General features: G+C 41.8%; 1 protein-coding gene across 3 annotated transcripts in view; it reads left to right on the top strand.

The window, feature by feature from the left end:
- JARID2 (jumonji and AT-rich interaction domain containing 2) overlaps positions 1–19,497 on the top strand; it is a 194,168-nt gene that overhangs the window by 138,803 nt on the left and 35,868 nt on the right. For all 3 annotated transcript variants that reach the window (XR_015951392.1, XR_015951393.1, XM_035124712.3), the window contains exons 4-6: positions 3,301–3,470; positions 11,815–11,991; positions 17,625–17,863. Coding sequence is in view for 1 of the 3 variants with exons in the window: in XM_035124712.3 (XP_034980603.2) it covers positions 3,301–3,470; positions 11,815–11,991; positions 17,625–17,863 (586 nt within the window). In the remaining 2 variants the exon portion in view is untranslated. The remainder of the gene's footprint in view (positions 1–3,300; positions 3,471–11,814; positions 11,992–17,624; positions 17,864–19,497) is intronic.

The raw sequence follows: 19,497 nt of genomic DNA, 5'->3' as shown, positions 1-19,497 counted from the left end.
GCGTTGAATCTGACTTCTTGAAAACATTGGTTTATATTTTTAATATGTTCATAACACTTTTCATAAACTAGGCTGTGTCTCTCAATCATTCAGAAAGCAAATGTTTAAGGAAAGGATTTTCTATTTTCGTAATTTCACGGCCCCATTTTCATTTCTCCAAGGATTTATTGATTTAAAGGGATACATAATTATAATGTAGGTGATTTTATAATGAGGATTTTTCAGAGTTTTGGTTCTGTGATGAGAAACTAGTGTGCTAGATGAGATTAATTGGTTTCATATTATGCTTAGTAGAGGTGTAGGATTACTGTTTAAAGGTATGCTTTGTGCATTATAAAGGTTTTTTTTTAAAAAAAGGAATTGTTTAATAATTACTGACCATATATAATAAACTATTATGGTTTGTTTATATGATGGTTATTGTTTCAGTGCCTCTGAAAAAGGTATTATTAAAATTTATTTTCAGTACCATTTTGAATTATTTTCTGTATTTTTGCATACTTTCCTAATCATTAAATTCTCCTGAAATTATTATACTCCTGCTTCATTTTTACCTGCTGCTTTCAACAGAAATTTATTGATAGTCCACAGACCTTCAAAGTCCAAAAAAAACTGCATGCCAGTGGGTAGATGGTGCCAGAGGCAAAAAGTGGGTTAGCAGATGTAATTCGTACCCTTTTAATGCAGGCTACATTCCAGGCACAAAAGTTAAGCATTTCCACACCCTCCTTCACACATCTCCATCCAGACAACCAAGATGTATTATCCTAGTTCAATAATACATGTCAGCAAGTCAGTAGCTCGGGGGTGGGGGCACAGAGCAGGGCTGGTGAGCCTTGTGGCCTTGGGAAAAGGTATGGTTGGGTTCACGACCGAGGTATCTGAAGGCCCACTTTCTGCCTTATGAGCCTCCCAGCCAGCATTCCCTGAAGTATTCTGGGTTGGGACCAGTGAGGAGCTTTTTTTGTAGCTGTGCCTAAGTTCTGGAACTGCCTTCTGACAGAGGAATGCTCCCTCACCTATTTAATAGCTTTCTAGAAGCTAGTAAAAACCTTTTTTCAGTAGGCTTTTGTTTTTAGATGGCTGTTTTATTGCATTTGTTTTCATAGGCTTATTTGGAGGTGGGGACCTTTTTCTGCTGCTGTTTTCCTTTTTAGAGTGTTAATGTTTTTGTAATTGATACTTTGAATTTTATGTTTTCAGCCCCCTTGGGCATCTTATGAGGAAAGGAGGGTACAAATGAAGAAATACCTCTCCCTGTACCAGCCTGTTCTGATCCTTTGGGGGGATTCATCAGGTGGTGACATAAGATCAGGCCTTCTCAGTGGTGGTGCCCTGATCATGGAACACACTCTTGCTTTAAGTTTGACTAGTCCTGACATTGCCTATTTGCTTTGCCCCGTACCCAGACCTCTCTGGCTCCATCACCACGGCACATTCTTTACGCTGGCAGGGTTGAGCTGTAATTCTGCTGTAATTCCTGGTGAGGTTGAAGCTTTCCCCCCTTCCCCTTTTGCCTCTTGTCTTTCTCAATAGCCACTGTTTCACCTCTATGATTCTTAGGTCTCTCTAGCACAAAACCAAAAGCACAAACCATAACCTTCCCAGATTCATCATCTGCTTAACCTCCAGATGTTTGTGGGGAGGGAACACAAAACATTATGTCTTAAATGGGAAACAGCTAGGACATATTTTGTGCCCTAAGAACCTTTCATTTCCCCCCACCCTTTCTGTCCCCCTACCCCTCCTGGCCTTTATCCTTCTGTGCCAGGGGAACCTTGCACGTGTACTTGTGAGAAAATTGGTTATGCTGTAGAGAACTGTGGTTGATGCTTAATATAAAATGCAGTATTATGGGAAGGGAAAAAATGTGAATAAGCATGTGTTAATTCTCACTAAGTGTGTATGAAGGGACAATCTGGGAGTGTTTATGCAAATGACAGCAGCTTGGCGGGAAACCAGCAGAGCGTTCATTTTCAACTGTTGAAATGACATGAACTTGGCATTGGTTTCAGAGATGCCGCAACTCTTATAAAACCAAAGACGTTAGCTAGTCGAGGAGCGTAGACTCTGCAATCATCCTGTAGCTAAGCAGGGACACATAATCCAATTGAAATGGGTGGGCTGTAAAAGGAATCTAGTTTGAAGGAAGGTCTTCTGTGGGCCAAAGGTGGCACAGAGGACATCGCCAAATTACCTGTGTTTCTACCAGGATCTAATTATTCATATTCTGGATCAGTTCAAATGCATGGCAGTATTTATCCTTCATTAATGAACTGTTTTCCTGGGAACTTAACAAGATTGCCCCACTGTGAAGGTTCTGTGTCATTGTCATAGATAGGAACGGTTCTTGCATTACTTGAGTGACATAGTTGCTGCTTCCATGTGGCCAGATCCTTGCCACTCTGGTAATGTTCAAATAGGCAGTGCATTCATTATGCCTGAATGATGTGGTATGTAAAGAAACCATGTTGTATGCCCTTCCAGAGTGGTCTCTGCATTTCAGATGATTCCACACTTTCACAGAATGCAGCCACATGGAACTATAGAAGATCCAACCATGTGCTTTGAGCAGCTTGTCTTGTTAAGAGAGGTGTGATTTTCTTCTTCTTCTTCTTCTCACTGCTCATGTGTATTTGAAAGGGACAAGAGCCTTAAAAAAGCATATGTTCACAGTGAAAATATAATGTGCAGCTCATGAATTTTGTACATGCCCATTGTCTCAGAGTACAAAGAGAAAAATTGGAGGGGCTCTCAAAGGAGTTTATGAATCAATTGCCTATTCAGTGAAAGACAGTGCTGCTATTGCTACAAAAATTGAAAAGCCCATGCCATGTTGTTGTTGTTGTTATCTAAATAAAGTTTAATTTTAAATATATATAACTATTGTATTTGTTTTGCTTTTGTCTAATATTTCTCATTCTTCTGACTTTATTTTTTTCATTTGTTTCCAAGTATTAAAAATTATAAGTTTTCTATCTTCTCCATATAAAGATGGGTGTGATATTCACAAAGTATTAAAATTGCTGTTTATTTGCAATTTTTATTCTCCTCCTAATGAAACCTCCCTTGGTTATTGTAGAAGCTGTTTTACAGGGGGGTTTCCCCTTTAAATCAAGCTGATATTTCTGTGAGATTTATAACCAATTACAGTGCTCAAAAATATACAGAATTGGCATGTTTATGAGACAGCTGTATTAGCATTAGGTTAAAATCTTGCCCTTCACATTGACTTGATTTTTGCTTCATTTCAGCTCTCTTTCCTTCCTAATTGCGTTTGTTTTCCTCTGTTTTTCTTAGGCCAAGGCTGCAAGCACAAAGAAAGTTTGCTCAGTCTCAGCCAAACAGTCCCAGCACAACTCCAATAAAGATAGTGGAGCCATTATTGCCCCCTCCAGCTACACAGATTTCTGACCTCTCCAAAAGGAAGCCCAAGACAGAAGATTTCCTTACATTTCTCTGCCTTCGAGGTAAGCGTGTCCCCTATCCCAGCATACCAATGTAGGAAAAAAAATCAAACTTTTAAGATTTGCACTCCAGATACTCATTTCTTCCCCATTACATAGTTCCAAAAGGGTCCCAAAAGAGGATTTTGTAATAAGGGAAAGTTGGGGACGGGAGAGATAAAGGAGGTGGGGAAAATCCATATTCCTCACTGCAGAGTGCACCTTCTCTGCTTCTGACTTGGAAGCAGTATTATCTCATAGAATGGTTTCTGCAAATAATTTGATGAATTTTGCCCAAAATTTCCTCTCAGTCTTTAAATTCTGTCTGATGGCTGAGGACAGAATTCCATGTCATGTGCGTATCCATGGAACAAAATTCTGACAGCTGCATTTCCTAAGAGAAGAGCAGCCACATGAAAGGAATTTTGAGTGGAGATGTGCAAGGTTGAGGTTTTTTTTAACTCCCCCCTGCTATGGATTGCCACAGGTAGATCTTTCACTGGCTCCATCCCAAGTGTGAGGTTCTCAACATGTATTGGAGGCACAGAGGTTAAATTATGATACCTCCAAAAGGCATCTTTAAAATAAAGATTAAAAAACCCTTGGGGACTCTAAATCTGTTTTTAAGGGCAAATATATTTTTTAGCTGGAGCAGAGAAAGATCTAAATGTTGGGGTTGAAGTACCAAAACTACAATTTTCTTGCTGCTAAAGCTGCTTTTTTTCTTCTTCACATAGTTTAGTTAGCTAAGTGTACAACCCTCCAAAATAAGCATAAACATACCCACCCTATAGCTTATAGGGTTAGATCCAGACTTTAGTTAGTCATTTATGTTCCAGAATTTCAGTCTCTCCTACTGCATTCAGTCTCTCCTACTGCATAGTTTATCAATACCTTTTGCTAGGAGTGGGATTATAGTTGCTGGATTATATAGTAGACGCGCCTAAATTTCCCTTTACTGTATTAGCTAAATAGCAGAATAGAATTTAACTTCCAGATACATTTTCATTCACGTGGGTTAACTCCAAAGTTGTGTATCACACAGATCAGGGTCCCCAAACTAGGGGCCGGATGCGGCCCAATCGCCTTCTGAGTCCGGCCCGCGGGTGGTCCGGGAATCAGCATGTTTTTACATTAGTAGAATGCGTCCTTTTATTTAAAATGCATCTCTGGGTTATTTGTGGTGCATAGGAATTCGTTCAACCCCCCCCCCCCAAAAAAATAGTCTGGCCCCCCACAAGGTCTGAGGGACAGTGGACCGGCCCCCTGCTGAAAAAGTTTGCTGACCCCTGATAGAGGATGTTTCAAGAATGGCAGCTAGTGCTACCCAGCTATTGCTCTTGCTCTGTAAACTACATGCAGAATTACAATTGACTTTCAACACTTCAGGGAATATAGAACTCTCTCTCTCTCTCTCTCTGTGTGTGTGTGTGTGTGTGTGTTCTAACCATAATAGCGAACAGGATGTAGCCAAATGGGTGGGGAATTCCAAGCACATCACTTTTAGAAAATCAATCTTTAAAATGGATTATTTAATTTACACTGAAACACTTTTTTTATTTAGGTATGGTTGCATGCTTACTTTAACTTTAAAAATAGCCCCAAAAGAATATTAGACTCATTTTTAAAATAGCATTTTTAAAGAACACAGTGTTAAAATGGTGACAGCCAGAAAGCAACATGTTTTTCCCCGTCTTTTTTTTTTAAAAAAAGTGCTAAGATACTTTGTCCTAAAAAGAGATAGCAGAATTTGTTACTATATCATAGTAAAGTTATTTTTTTAGTGTTTTTTTTGTTCTTATATTTATAAGATTTGTTTTAACATACTGTAATCATGTTTTACAATCTGAAAGCTCTAGAGTGAGAAATCTTTGGCCCCCCAGATGTTACTGAACTATAACTCCAATTATCCCTAGTTATTGGCAAAAAGTTCCCCACATCTGGGCTAGACTGCTTGACACTGGGTAGAACAGGGGCTGCACAGTGTTAGTGTGTGACCTCATGGAGAAGAGGAAGTTCCCCTGTGCCAACACCATTTCTTCTGTTGCAGCCACATGCAGAAGTCCCTCACCATCCCTTCTTACTGTGAAGCAGAAGGGTAGAGACAAAAGCTCCAGTGCAGAATCAGGTTCCTCCTAGATAATGGTAGTGGTTAAATTCTTGTCCAAGACTTGTAAAAATTGGGGCAGATGTGAGCTACAATATTTATTATTTATTCATTCATAAAATATATTACCTGTCTTTCACTATGAGGTCCCAGGTTAGTTTACAACAAACATAACTTTAAAACAAATACATATAAAATAATATAAAATAAACATAAAACCATTCCAAAATGGATCAGAGGAGTGTAAATTCAGCAAAGGAGGCAGGTCGCAAAAAAAAAAAACCCTAAGCAGACAGTAGTGCTGAATCGTGGGTAGCTGGGGTTCAGAAAGGCAAACTGAAGAGTTCCTTTCCCCAGGCCCCTTCCAAATCAGGCCAAACCTCCTTGAAGTTGAGGCCTGGTTTCAGAAGGCCTTGCCAGTCCTCTTTCTTGCCAGGCTCAGGTTTAACAAGGCAGAATGGTTGGAGTGTTTTGCATAACATTTGCTAGATGTAAATGTATATTTATAGATGCAAATTTAGACGTAATCACTATAATTTAAATAGTAATAAAACTCATCTCCCCATAGTGAGAAAATCTATGATCAGGTGACCTATCTGGCTGCACAGACTAACAGGTGCTAACTGTTGATGAGTAACTTCAAGGTGACTGCTCGTTTTTCTTACATTAAACTGGGTTTGGACCAGATAGAGGGCTATCCTCTGTAAAATAGGCCACATGGCCACATTAAGTTAAGCCTCATTAGTTAACTGTTCAAATGAACATTAAAACTATATTACGCACACACACTTTGATTTCCAAGGATGTTAACAGTTTAATTCTGTGCTTATTTGACAACCCACGATGGCCCTCCTACCTTGCTTAACCTCTGAAAGATCATGCAGCTTAAAGCATTGTATCCAACAGAACTGTACACAAAGAATTTCTCAAGCCCACCCACTGCCCATTCCTGTCCCCCAAAGGCCATAATAATAGTCTCCTTAGTAACACTAGGGTCTCTCTTAAACTGCATTCATTTTGGGCACAGGTTAAAGAAAGCTGAATAAGCACATTCCAAAGCAAACTACATGTTTACTGATGTGTTCATGAAAAGGATAATTAAAAATGCAATCCAGGAGGAGAGGAATGGGCTCCTGCTTGCTTCATGGCCTCAGTTTGTCCGTGTGAAATGTACAGGGCAAAAAAAAAAAAATTGAAAGCTGAACCCACTCTACATAATCTTAATTCTCTCCCCCACTCCACCCCAAATGGGCAATATAGACCAGGGGTGACTAACTCCCAAGGGACCGCGATCTACAGAGTTAAAAACTGGCAGTGATCTACCCCCTTTTTGAAGTTGTTGAGCTCTTTTTAGGGAGGAGGAAAGCCCCGTTTTTGGGGGGGGGGGTGCAGGGCAAAAGTGTTGAGCCAAGCTTGTTGGGCTTCGTTGGGGGGAGCTAGTGATCTACCACAGACATCCAGTGATCTACCGGTAGATCACGATCTACCTGTTGGATGTCCCTGATATAGACAATTTGAAGTTCAAAAATGCCTCAAAATTTCCCATATCCAAAATGAATGAGGGGTGCATTTATCAGCACGAAGCAGTCTCTTCCTCTCAATGCTAATAAATAAATAAATTAATAATAATAATAATAATAATAATAATAAATTTATTATTTATACCCCACCCATCTGGCCGGATTCCCCCAGCCACTCTGGGCGGCTTCCAACAAAACATTAAAATACAGAAATCCATCAAACATTAAAAGCTTCCCTGTTGTTGTTGTTTAGTCGTTTAGTCGTGTCCGACTCTTCGTGACCCCACAGACCATAGCACGCCAGGCACTCCTGTCTTGCACTGCCTCCCGCAGTTTGGTCAAACTCATGTTCGTAGCTTCGAGAACACTGTCCAACCATCTTGTCCTCTGTCGTCCCCTTCTCCTAGTGCCCTCAATCTTTCCCAACATCAGGGTCTTTTCCAAGGATTCTTCTCTTCTCATGAGGTGGCCAAAGTATTGGAGCCTCAGCTTCACGATCTGTCCTTCCAGGGAGCACTCAGGGCTTATTTCCTTAAGAATGGATACGTTCATGGATCAAGCCCCTTCATGGATCAATGCCTTGTCGTGGCGAAGGGGCTTGAATAACTCAGAGAAGCTATGAGCTATGTCATGCAGGGCCACCCAAGATGGACAGGTCATAGTGGAGAGTTTTGACTAAATGTGATCCACCTGGAGAAGGAACGGGCAAGCCACTCCAGTATCCCTGCCAAGAAAACTCCATGGACAAAGACAACAGGCATATAAAAAAGCTTCCCTAAACAGTATTAAATCTTAACACCTTTCAGCTACTCAAATCTTCAGATAGTCAGCCCACCTATAGTTATTTGATTCAGGATTTGCATTTGATGATTTTCGCCACAGAAGACTCAAACTTTAATCTGCATTAATTGGCTAATTATGTAGTTAAATAGGATTATTGATTGACCCTAAGCCTTTGATAGCTCTAAGTTTCAAACTTCTTGAATCAAGAATTCAGTCCTTGGACATATGTAATAAGAGTACTCTGTGCATAGTCAGAGTGACCTCTTCAACTATTTATTTTAAATTTAGTAATTGCAGCCAGTTTCTGTTCTTCTGGGAGTTGGACACCATTTATTTAATTAATGAATATACAGAGTTGCTTAACATACAGAACTAATTGAATTCATTAATTTTTGTATTTGCGTCAGCAGATTTATTTAAATTGTAGACGGCCCTTTATGCAAAGATCTCAGGGCGGTTCACAGCATAAAAACACAAAATAAAAACACAAAATGCATAATAAGAACAAAACACCCATAAACTACCCACCCCTCCCACATGGAATGTTAATCAGCCAAAGGCCTGGTTAAAGAGGAATATTTTTCCCCAGTACCTAAAGATGTATAATGGGGCGGGTGTTTAAAAGTTTGGTGCCTAACCCCAGGCAAATGACACACTGTATAATGGGGTCATTAGGAATAAATTTCTAGCAGAAATTCATTTATTGACCTGTGCATGTTTTTGACATCATCCATCTGCTTTTTATCTACTGATCTTTTCATGCTCCACATTCTCAATCATTGCTCTCCCCACTCTGGCCTCATATGATAGTGTTCTCATTTTCATCTCTAAATTGCTTAAGGGTGGAAAGTTTACTGATTTGTGGGTGCTGCAAGGTTTGTGCTCACGTGCAGTTTTTCTGCAATCATACCACCAGTATATTTACAAGCAATGCAAGAACCAAGTGTGTGAGACTTTAAGCATGTAATCCACATTATGAAAAGAGATTATTCACAGACACACACACACACACACACACCTTTCTTATAAATTTGTTTGCACTGTGACAATAGTTCTGGAATTCAGAAATGAAAGAAAAATTGGCTCTGAGTGTTCCCAGATTATTGTTCAGTTAAATAGATCAAGGTGCTTTGATTTTATCCAGACTAAAAGCCTGTTCCCACCCTGCTTCACCTGATGATGATGATGATGATGCTCATTTCAAACTTGCTTAAAGTTTTAGTTTTACTTTCTTCATGATAATGCCATTCACCCCTTATGCTGTTGTCCCATCTGTGAAGAGGGGGCGGGGGTCAGGAATTGGGTCTTTTAGTGCAAGATTCTTGCTAATCAATTACTCCACCCCCATCTCCAACAAAGAATAAACAGTTTCCCCCCCAATTTCTTTCCCATAGGATAAACAATTTTCCCATGCTCCACTGCTTTCACTAGAGCTTTAAAGGACAGGGGCAGGATAAGAAAATTGGGCTGTATGTCACAGCTGTAATACCAGGCTGTTCATGGTCCACTAGTGATGGAGGGCACATGTGTTGAAGGGCAGTCTGTCTTTATGCTCCTCACCTTGCATGCAGACTTTTAAATTGACCCAACCACCCACTTCTCCTGTTTATTGAGGCACCAGCAAACTCTGCTCTATGTGATTACGGTACTCCTCAGAGAGTAACAGTGACAATCGTTCTTTTCCCTTGGAGGCTGCAGACCAGATTCTCACTTACACTACAGGTCCTTTGCATCATGCTGGCAAGTATAAAACCAGCTTTTAAATAGATCACATTCTATTTACACTGAGGCCTTGATGCCAACATAAATGTAAGTCAGGCCTTATATATCCTGAGTGCTGAGGTGCAGGCAATGCAGCTTATGCAGGATTTTCCACCTATATACGTGCTCATGAAATGGGTCCGCCTGTCAAAAGGCATGGGGGGGATGGGGGACGACGACCCTAATTCTTCAGAAATGTAGCATTTGGCATACCATGTGTTTACTCGGCCAGGCTTAAGGCCCACATACCTTGACCTGACTTCATCCCTAAATCACTGTGACGGCTTAAATTGTTCTAGTGTTTTTCAAGTGCACAGCTGGGCTGTGTTTAATTGCATGGAGAAAGAGAGTATCGGGAAAGGGAAAGGGGGAGAACCACATGATTTGCAGAGAAGAATCCAGTTTTTCCAGAAACCCACAGCCCAAATTACACAGAACGCTCTTGGGCTGAAATGGTTTCTGTGGATGCTTAACGTCCCAGTTTGATTTCTGTGCAGATGAAAACATTTAGTTTGGACTTCAGTAAATAGTGCAGACACTCTGCCAGGTAATCCTGGAAAGCAGTGAAATGCTGCTTTTGGCAAAACAGATGCTGCCTGTACCGTTGATGGGCTTGAGGCAGTTTTGTTTTTTAAATAACAACGTATGTCAAGCCAAGAGGAAACAAAATTATTCTGGAGGCCCTGAAATGTTGTGGTATTTGTGATTTTCTGTTAAAGTTGCCAATAAGAGCACCACTTCTTAACATACCTGCTTACATTTCCCCTTTTGTTTTATATTTACCTGCCTTCCCAGTCAGCCTGATAAAGAATTCTGTTTGACTTGAAAGCTTGGCCAAAGCTCTTTCATTACATAGTTCAGTCGAATGTGCAGCGACCTACTTAATGTGCTGTCTCTGCCATGCTGAGTGTTGAGCTGTTGCATTTGATTTGTCTCTGTTGTCTGAATGTAATTGGGGGAACCTGTATGCTCTTGAACTCTTTACTCAGCTGCCCTGACCAACACTTAAAATGTTTAATCTACTCTTGGATAACTTTGGATGATGGTTACCAATTTCCACAACACGTTGGAATTTGTGTTATGACACCTCCCCCCACCGCTCCTGTAAGCTATCTTGTGAACATGTTGCAGACTGAAAAGCAGGGTAAAAAAAAAATTAGTTCAAGTTGCATTTCAACTATAATTAAATTCAAATCCACAAAGATAAAAGAGCACGCCTCATAATCTGGTTCACAGAAGCCAAGAGCTGCCATATCTAACTACAGTCGTACTTTGGAAGTCGAACGAAATCTGTTCCGGAAGTCCATTCAACCTCCAAAATGTTCGGAAACCAAAGCACGGCTTCTGCTTGGCTGCAGAAAGCTCCTGCAGTCAATCAGAAGCCACAGAAGCCCCACCGGACATTTGGCTTCCAAAAATAGTTTGCAAACTGGAACAGTCACTTCTGGGTTTGTGGCATTCTGGAGCCAAAACGTTCAAGAACTAAGCTGTTTGAAAACCAAGGTACTATTGTATTATTAATGGAGTAGCCTGCAACCACCTGGGTTTTTAATGTTGTTGTTTTAATCCTGCATTTATGAAAATTTTAAGGAAGCAAGTTCTAAGCTAGAGACTTCCTCAGAGAAAAAACTTGTTCTCTCCCCATAGATAATATTGGGGTCAAGCCTAGGTGTGATGGGGCAGTCATTCAGTTATCTGTCCTGTTCCCATATAAAGCAGTGTGTCGTTAAGGGTTAAGAAGGGAGCCCACAGAATGTGGGCTCTTGCATGTAATTTGGCTTTTAGCTGCATTTGTGGGCAGGCACCATTATCCACAAACAGAAAGGACTAAGCTGCCAAAGTGCAGCTTAAAATGGGTTTAGCAAACACACCCAGTGGTTTATGTGAGCAAACTATTACCAGTACTGCATGAGAAAAGAGATTCCCAAACCAAATAGGCATCTTTAATAGGCAATTGGCTCCCACCAGTTAAAAGAGCGGAAGCTGTAAATTTCTCCTGCTAAATGTTGTGTGCTGTGCTGCTATTTATGATACAGGTGGGAAGAGACGGGGAAAGTGGCACCCTAAACCCCAATGTGCTCATCAGCTGTCACCCACCCACCACAAGTCCTAACTGATTGCTCATAGCCCATGTTTTAATTGAGGCTAGTAGTTGTGTGCAATCAGATGATATTTAATGTATTTGTCTTGGTATCAGGTTCTCCTGCCCTGCCCAGCAACATGGTATATTTTGGAAGCTCTCAGGATGAGGAGGAAGAGGAAGAAGAAGATGAAGAAGCAGAGGACACGAAGGTGACCACAAACCATGCTTTGTCTTCATGCCAGTCGACCCCCAGGAAAGGGAAAACACAGAAGCACGTTCCAAATGGGCATGGTAGGTCCTTAAATATAGAATTTCATTTGACAGTGATGAGTCAGGCTATGTGTGCTTAAAGATGGCATCTGAGGGCTGAACTGAGTTCTCCTCCAGCCACTTGTGCAAATAGTATGAAGGTTAAATGTTAGCATCTTGCATTGTATTCCCGCCCCGCCCCCCTCTTATCTCCTGGGTAATAGAGCAAATATCAAGCTGTTTAAATGCTCGTGGTGATGATTGGCATGCAGATACGATTTATTTAGAGCCAGTTTGGTGTGTTGGACTAGGATATGGGAGACCAGGGTCCAGATCCCTCCTTGGGCCAGTCACTATTTTTCAGATTAGCTTAACCTTCAGGGTTGTTGTCAGGATAGAATGAAGACAGGTAGCACCTTGTTCCACTTGGAGAAATGGTGGAATTATAAATGCAATTAATAAATAATATTTTCTTACGAGTATTGAAGTTAATCAGCATAATGACAGTTAGACTCACTAATTCCATTGTGTTTACTCTGAGTAAAACTTAGCTGAGTTACTACCTAATGGATTTAGTTTCATAGGAAGCTGCTGTATGTCAGCTCATTAGTCCATCTAGCTCAGTATTGTCAACTCCAACTGCAGTATTTCAGAGAGGGATCTCTCACATCTGGAGATGTGAGGCATTGGAGTGGTGGCCTTTTGCAAGAAAGGCTGGTGCTGTGCGGCTGAGCTTTGCCCCTTCCCCATAGGCCCCCAAATCCTTTGGCTAATTCTGTTGGCTTCAGCCCACACTTAATGTTTTCTCTACGTGTCTTCTTTCCTTTCTTTTCTGTTAAAAACAAAACCCACAGTGTGAAGCCAGTGGCAGCAAGACATGTGTCCTGTAAACAGCATTATTTTTCCTCTCTCTCATTTGGGATCCTGTTTTCCTAGTTGCTAGGTTAATACATTAGCACTGTCACTAATGCGGCATTTTTGTTCCTGTAGGATCACATCAATTACTTTCTTGCAAATCAGCAGAGCTGCCTGAGTCACAATGTATTTTCTTCACACGGCCTTCATGTCATATCCAGATAAATTGATCAGCGCCTTGTCAGTAGAGCCTGAAAAATGTATTCAGCACTGAGTAGCTTGAAGCCCTAAGCTCTGATAGCCAGGATGAAAAAATACCTGGGCTCCCATGCCCCCTCCAAAGTCATACATATTCTATTGACATTGGCAGCACCTTCACAGTAAATCAGTTCTACTTTCTTTCCCTGGAACTCAATGATAAATTCTCTTGTCATTCACGCCCCCTTCTCCCATTGCTGTGCCCTGTAGGGGATGCCTGGTCAGCATCTCTTGGCAGAGGGAAACATTTCTTTTTTTGCAACTCCTTTTGCATGGAGGCAGACACTGGCCATGGTTCAGCTTTCTCCGACTGAAGTAAATGAAAGTAGCAGGTGAAAGCTATACCTCTTCCCAGTTCCATTCTGCAAAGGAGGGTGGGGTTCACCCTGCCCTTGTGAAGAACTGCTGACAATAACCACTCTTTTCATATATGCAAATGCTTCCCTCAATTAATTGAGACCATAACAGGAGATCTGCCTTGCCCTGTCTTGTAACAGGATATTTCCAGTTGGAAGGAAGAGGGCAGTTGCATCCATGACCTGCTTTTTATTTAAATAGTATTATTTTAACATTATACATTAATATTTGAATACTTGAAGAATAGTTGTTTCCCTCTCTCTCTCTCTCTCTCTCTCGTCATAGACATACATACATTTAGACTTAAATGTCTGTTCTTTTTTTCTCTTTTTTTCTCTGAGAGCTCTGGCTCATTTCATTTCAGGTTCAAGCCTGATTTTAACACTGAAACAGATTTGACCCCTCCCAGGAGATGTGGGACGTGTGTACACAACCCAGTTTTCTTTTATTTCTTAGCAGTGTTTAATACCATTGACTATGTTTAGCCTAGTGGGCCAGCTCAGTTGGATGCGTGTACAGGGCACAGTTATATGGTCCCACTCTTACCTGTAGTATTGGTTCCAGAAGTTGGCATTGATGGGGCTCTACTTGACACCATGGCATATAGAGCCACTGAGGGGTGGGATCATGCAAGGAATTGGAGCGAAGTGTTATCTCAGTTCTGGTGACACTCAGCTGTCATAGACTGGCTAGAAGCAGAGGAGTGGTGGGAGGCACCAGCTGGGAGCCACTGAAGGAAGAAGGCTCACAGCCAGGGGATTGGTGATGGGACAACAATGAGTGATCAGAGGAAGAAGACTGGGAGGAGGAGGTGTCAGGAGCTGAAGACATAGCAGGGTTTAGTGAGCAAGAAGAGTCTGTGGCAGAGTGCAGTCCAGAACCGGAGGTTGGAGAGAAGTGGCGCCAACAGGCAGAGATGAGGCAGGCTGCTAAAGAAGCCAGGGGGTCTCCCCCTCCTGCTGCAACCAGCTCCCTGGTCTCCCAGAACCCAAAGAGTTATGAAGAGGGCAGAGCAAAAACAGGCAATGATGCAGCCTCTCATTGCTTGGGAAGGAACCAGTAGAGGAGGAACTTTAGGGAGTTGTGGGAACTGGAAAGGCGAGGACCTTCAGTCCCCACAGCTGCCTCATAGGGGCAAGATCTACCAAGAAGAATTGCTGTACTCTCTAGGCCTCCTGAGCTGTCTTGTTTCTTTGACTAAAGAGTTAATTTCACTGACGCCGTGTGAGTTATTGCTGGCCTGCTCCTGGCACCCGCTCCTTATACCAGCTCTTGATTCTCTCTGCCATTAGTCAGATGAAACTGTGCAGATGCTGAATTGGTGCCTGGCCTGGATGAGTTCCAGCTAACTGAAGCTGGATCTTGGCAAGGCACAGGCACTGTGGGTAGATGATTCCTGGATTCCTGGATTTAGTATTTAACCTGTTCTGTGCACAGTTGCACTCCCTGTAAAAGAGCAGGTTTGCCACTTGGGAATGCTCCTAGCTCCAGCTTTGTCATTAGAAGCCCAAGGGTATTCTTGGTCATGGTGATTCATGCTCTTGTAACCTCCCAATTTGATTACTGTGATGTGTTCTATGTGGGGCTGCCCTTGAAGGCAACATAGAATTTTCAACTAATGTTGAAAATGGCTGCCAGAATTTTAACTGGGATCTAAGCATATCCATGCTACACTAGTCATATTACACTAATCAAGAACTACAACGGTTGCCTGTTTATCTCAAGACCCAATTTAAGGTGCTGGTACCCAAATACTGGAAGGAGCATCCTTTCCTTTACTAGCCTGCCTCTGTTTTGAGATCTGCTGAAGCTCTACCCTAACTGCCTATTTAATTGGAAGTGCTGGAAATAACAATAAAGGAGACGGCAGGCTCCTTGGTTGTGCAATCCCCTCCGTTTAAGAATTGTGCCTGGCACAGACAGACATTACAACTTTTTCAGTGCCAGGTAAAGACACCTCAATTTTTCCCATTCATTTTACTTGTGTGATGCCTTAGACTTCTATATGTTTTTAGCTGCTGCTTACCATGTGTTTTTATTGCATATTTTACTGTTTGTGATAAATATAACAGTGCTTTTTGTTCACTGCTCTGGAATCTGTTGGTAGTAAACAAGCACTTTAATTAAATAAACAAAACCAAGAAATGTGCATAACGTTCACTGCAGTTGACATCTGGCTAAAGGAAAGGGAGGGAAATAGTTAACCACAGTATTATTGTTGCATGATTATTGCTCAACCGAAAGTGCACTGTTTGGGAGCCTGGGAGCAGGACTGATCTATATTGCAACATGGATAAGACCCAAATGCAGGGTGTGATAATTTTCGTGGTTAAACTGTTTTTTGAGATAATGCTATGGTTACCATGTTGGGAAAGTGGTGGGGCAGGTTTGTTTTTTTAAAAAATAATTCCCATGTGACATTGCCTTGTAGTATTTGACTAGCTCATTAGTTGGCCTGGGCCAGGGTAATGACAGTGTTGAAGTGTTTTCATTTGTTTTTAATCTTTAGAGCTCAGAAGCTGCAAGGCATACACAAAGAGCCGGAAATGTTAATTGTTTGTTTTTGGCCTTGTTTTTTAATATTTAGAAATTCCAAACACAAACATTACAATACATTTTTCCAGTGCTATTTTTCTAGAAAAAGAGGTGCTGGAACTCAACATGGACTCCTCCCTCGTTCTCTTATAATTGCAATGGCACCCACCTGAGAGCTCTGGCAAGTTCCAGCTGGAGAAAAGCCCTGCATTTTTCCATTCCATAATCATTCAAAACATTTTTGATATCTTACTTCCTGCAAAGCTTTCCGCAAAAAGATACTGTTGTGGAATGAGCATGTACTTACTGTGTGGCATCTTTGTAGAAACTACTGCTGCTACTCAAAACATCGTTCCTTGTCATTGCATCATGTTGAGTAGGAAACAGTTGGCAGGCATCTGGCAGGTGCCACTAGCTTTGTGTCCTCATGAGTGCGCCATGAAACCATTGGCATTCCAGCTCCCTCCATGCCCAGCTCAGAACTGGGCTGGAAAAGGATAGTCAGTTGTGTTTGTGGTGGGTTTTGGCAAATCATCTTCTCTTTTCTTCCTCTTATAAGTGTGAAATGCTTTGATACTTCATGTTCTCCTACAGCTGCAGTTCTAAAGTCCCTGATTAGTGTTTGTGTCCACAGACCAGAAGTGGCGTCACTAAAAGCATGAGAGTTATACTCTTGCCCTTGTGCCCCCTGTGATTCTGCTGTCCTTTGGACATTAAGCAATGTGTTGTTTGAGAAAATGTTTCTCTTGGTGATCTGTCACACACTTGAAAGTGCCCCATAAATCCTAGACATTATAACCATTACCACCATTATCAACATTTATCTCAGAGAAAGGAAAGTGGCCTGCGGGTTGAGGTGGCTTGACCAATAACCGACCCTTGAGTATGTATGCTACTTGCTTCTTAGTAGTGATGGTCCACCCATTGGTCCTGTGAGGCTGTTCTGGCCAAGCTTTATATCAGGTATGGGACAAGTAGGGACCAAATAGAGGGTTGCACCTGCAACGGGGCCAAATAGAGGGTTGCACTTGCAAAGCCCTGCCCATAGTACCCTGCCTTAGTCTTCTGTGCATCAAGGACTGCAGAGAACAGTAAACAGATCTTTGAAGCTGATTGTTGGGATTTCAAAGCACCACATGGGATGAAAATGGGCCACCTGATACCACTGCCCACCTGTCAAACTTGGCCCACAGACAGTTGGGGAGAGAAGGATTTGGTGCCCACCAGTCAGATCCTGTTCCCCAGCCTTGTTTTGTGGGATTGTGTGTTGTCAGAGATAGCCAATATGATGCCCTCCAGATGTTGGGCTCCAGCTCCCAACATCTCTGGCCATTGACCATGTTGGCTGAGGCTACTGTTATGGATAGAATGTCAGCTTTGCCACAATACTCTCTGAAGCTCCATCATACCATTCCTCCGGGTGTTAGGGCAGTGTTAGACCCCTGCAGCTGCCCAGATTTGCTCTGAAGGATTAGGGGACCATCCAGAGCAGATTTGACATTAGGAAAGAGAGGAAAAAGTCCTGTTATGACTTTGGATATCACCCAAAAGTATCAGCTAGTCCCTGCTGCTTTTGTACTGTTGTTTTCAAAAGGAGTCTGAACCGGAATCTGTGCTTGTCTTGTGCTTCCACTACTTCTTTTGCTCACAAATGTTTCTTCTCCCTTCAGTCTTCAACGGATCCAGCAAATCAACAAAAGAGAGAGAACTGTTCAGAAATGTTCAGAAACACAGAGTCAAAGACACAACGCCAGGAAAGGAGAGAAATGGCGAACACAGGTCTGAGAGTCGCAAAGACCAGGCTGCTGCTAATCACCATTCTTCAACAAACATGGGCTTTTCCACAAAAGGGCTCAATGCTAACAACCACCACACCCTTCATCGATCGGCTCAGGATTTAAGGAAACAGGTAGTGTGTGGTGCACCAGTTGGGACAAAACTGTCCAAATTTATCTTGAGATGTTTCAAGTTATATTTAATGCTAGTTCTACGCAAAGTAGACCCATTTAAATTAATGAACATGGCCAACTTAGGTCCATTAATTTCAGTGGGTCTACTCTGTAAGTAAAATGGTTGGATGCAACCCTTCGCCTGTTATGACATCTGTCTGATTGGTTGTAAGAACGAATTCACATGACTGTGTTATTCTGTGGAACCAGGATAGCCCAGTCTTGGAAACTTTAGTTCCATATAGGTTTCCTTCAAGACAGGGTCTTTTAAAAAACCTATTTATTTAACAAATAAAAGAGAGAAAAGAATTCTTAAAACAACAACAGTACATTACATGACACATGATACTTTCAGAAGATTCACTTCCTACCCCAAATACATTATAAGCGAAACCTGTTTCTGGGAGGCAAGCTCAGCCATGATTAACATATCACACCCCCAGTTGACAGCAAAAGATTGAATGGCTGCAGTTAATAAACACATCCTCAGTTTATTTCAAATTTACCGGAAAGTTTCTGTAGGGAAACTGCTGTGTCTGCACTAAATTTCAGCACCTCGGAGTTTAGAGGTCCTTATCTATACAATGTCCCCCCTGCCTTTTGTTGTGCTCTTAATATCTCTCTCTCTCTCTCTCTCTCTCTCTCTCTCTCTCTCTCTCTCTCTCTCTTTCTCTGTGGTAATGATTCTTAGATATAGTGCCAGAAATCTCTAGTACCTCCATGAACCAACAGAGCCTAAAGCAAGGCTTTGTTTGGCTGATGTTTATTCAGCTGGAGAAGGCTTGGAAAGACCTGAATGCTTTTGGCTGTTTGCCTATTGGCACTCCTTGAGGTAACTTCCCTATCCGTATTTAGCAATTAGGTCAGGAACCCTCAAGCAGTGATTTGCCAATATGTATCTGCCTGATTTAGATCTTTGTAAATGTAAACCAATAGACACCCCCTTGAGATTTGCATGCAGAACCAGAAGGGCTAACACAGGTGAGATTGACTTATAGGTCAGGTTCAGATGATCTCCCTCAGCATAAAACATGGTTTATGAAGCCAGAAGTGAGTGTTGAGACTGAGTGGCCCTGCCTTGCCTCTCCACCTCCTCAGGCATCAGTTTCAGTGCTCTGCTACTGACTTGCATTAAGCCAAGAGTTTCCTGTTATGTCTAAACTAGAGAACTGTGGCTTAAGTTAACAAACCAGGATAGTAAACCAGGGTCAGGTCTTGGCTTTTTACCCTGGTTAATTAAGAGATATTAAGCTCCCCCGTTTGGACATTGCAGGAAACCTCTGGCTTAATACAGTTCTGTGAATGAGGTGGTGGAGCTAGCATGAAAGTTGAGGGGGATGGGAAGAAGTCCTGGGCAAGACAGTTGGCCCCTGTGCTCATGGTTTATGAAGCTAGGAAAGATCTACCAAACCTGACCATAGTAGTCATATCACCATTTATTCCGTTTGTTTCCTAAAATTTATATACCACTTGATTGTAGAAAAAAAACTCAGCTTTTCCTGTGTTCATTTGAACAAATAGACTGAACAGAATACAGTATGAAGATGGAGGTTCTTTGCCATCCCAGAATGAGACAGCATTAGAAATATGATCA

This window comes from Zootoca vivipara, chromosome 8 (genome assembly GCF_965207765.1).
Source record: "Zootoca vivipara chromosome 8, rZooViv2.hap1.1, whole genome shotgun sequence".
Classification (NCBI taxonomy): Eukaryota; Metazoa; Chordata; class Lepidosauria; order Squamata; family Lacertidae; genus Zootoca; species Zootoca vivipara.
Note: the sequence above shows the minus strand (reverse complement) of the source record. Positions and strands in the feature narration are given on the sequence as shown.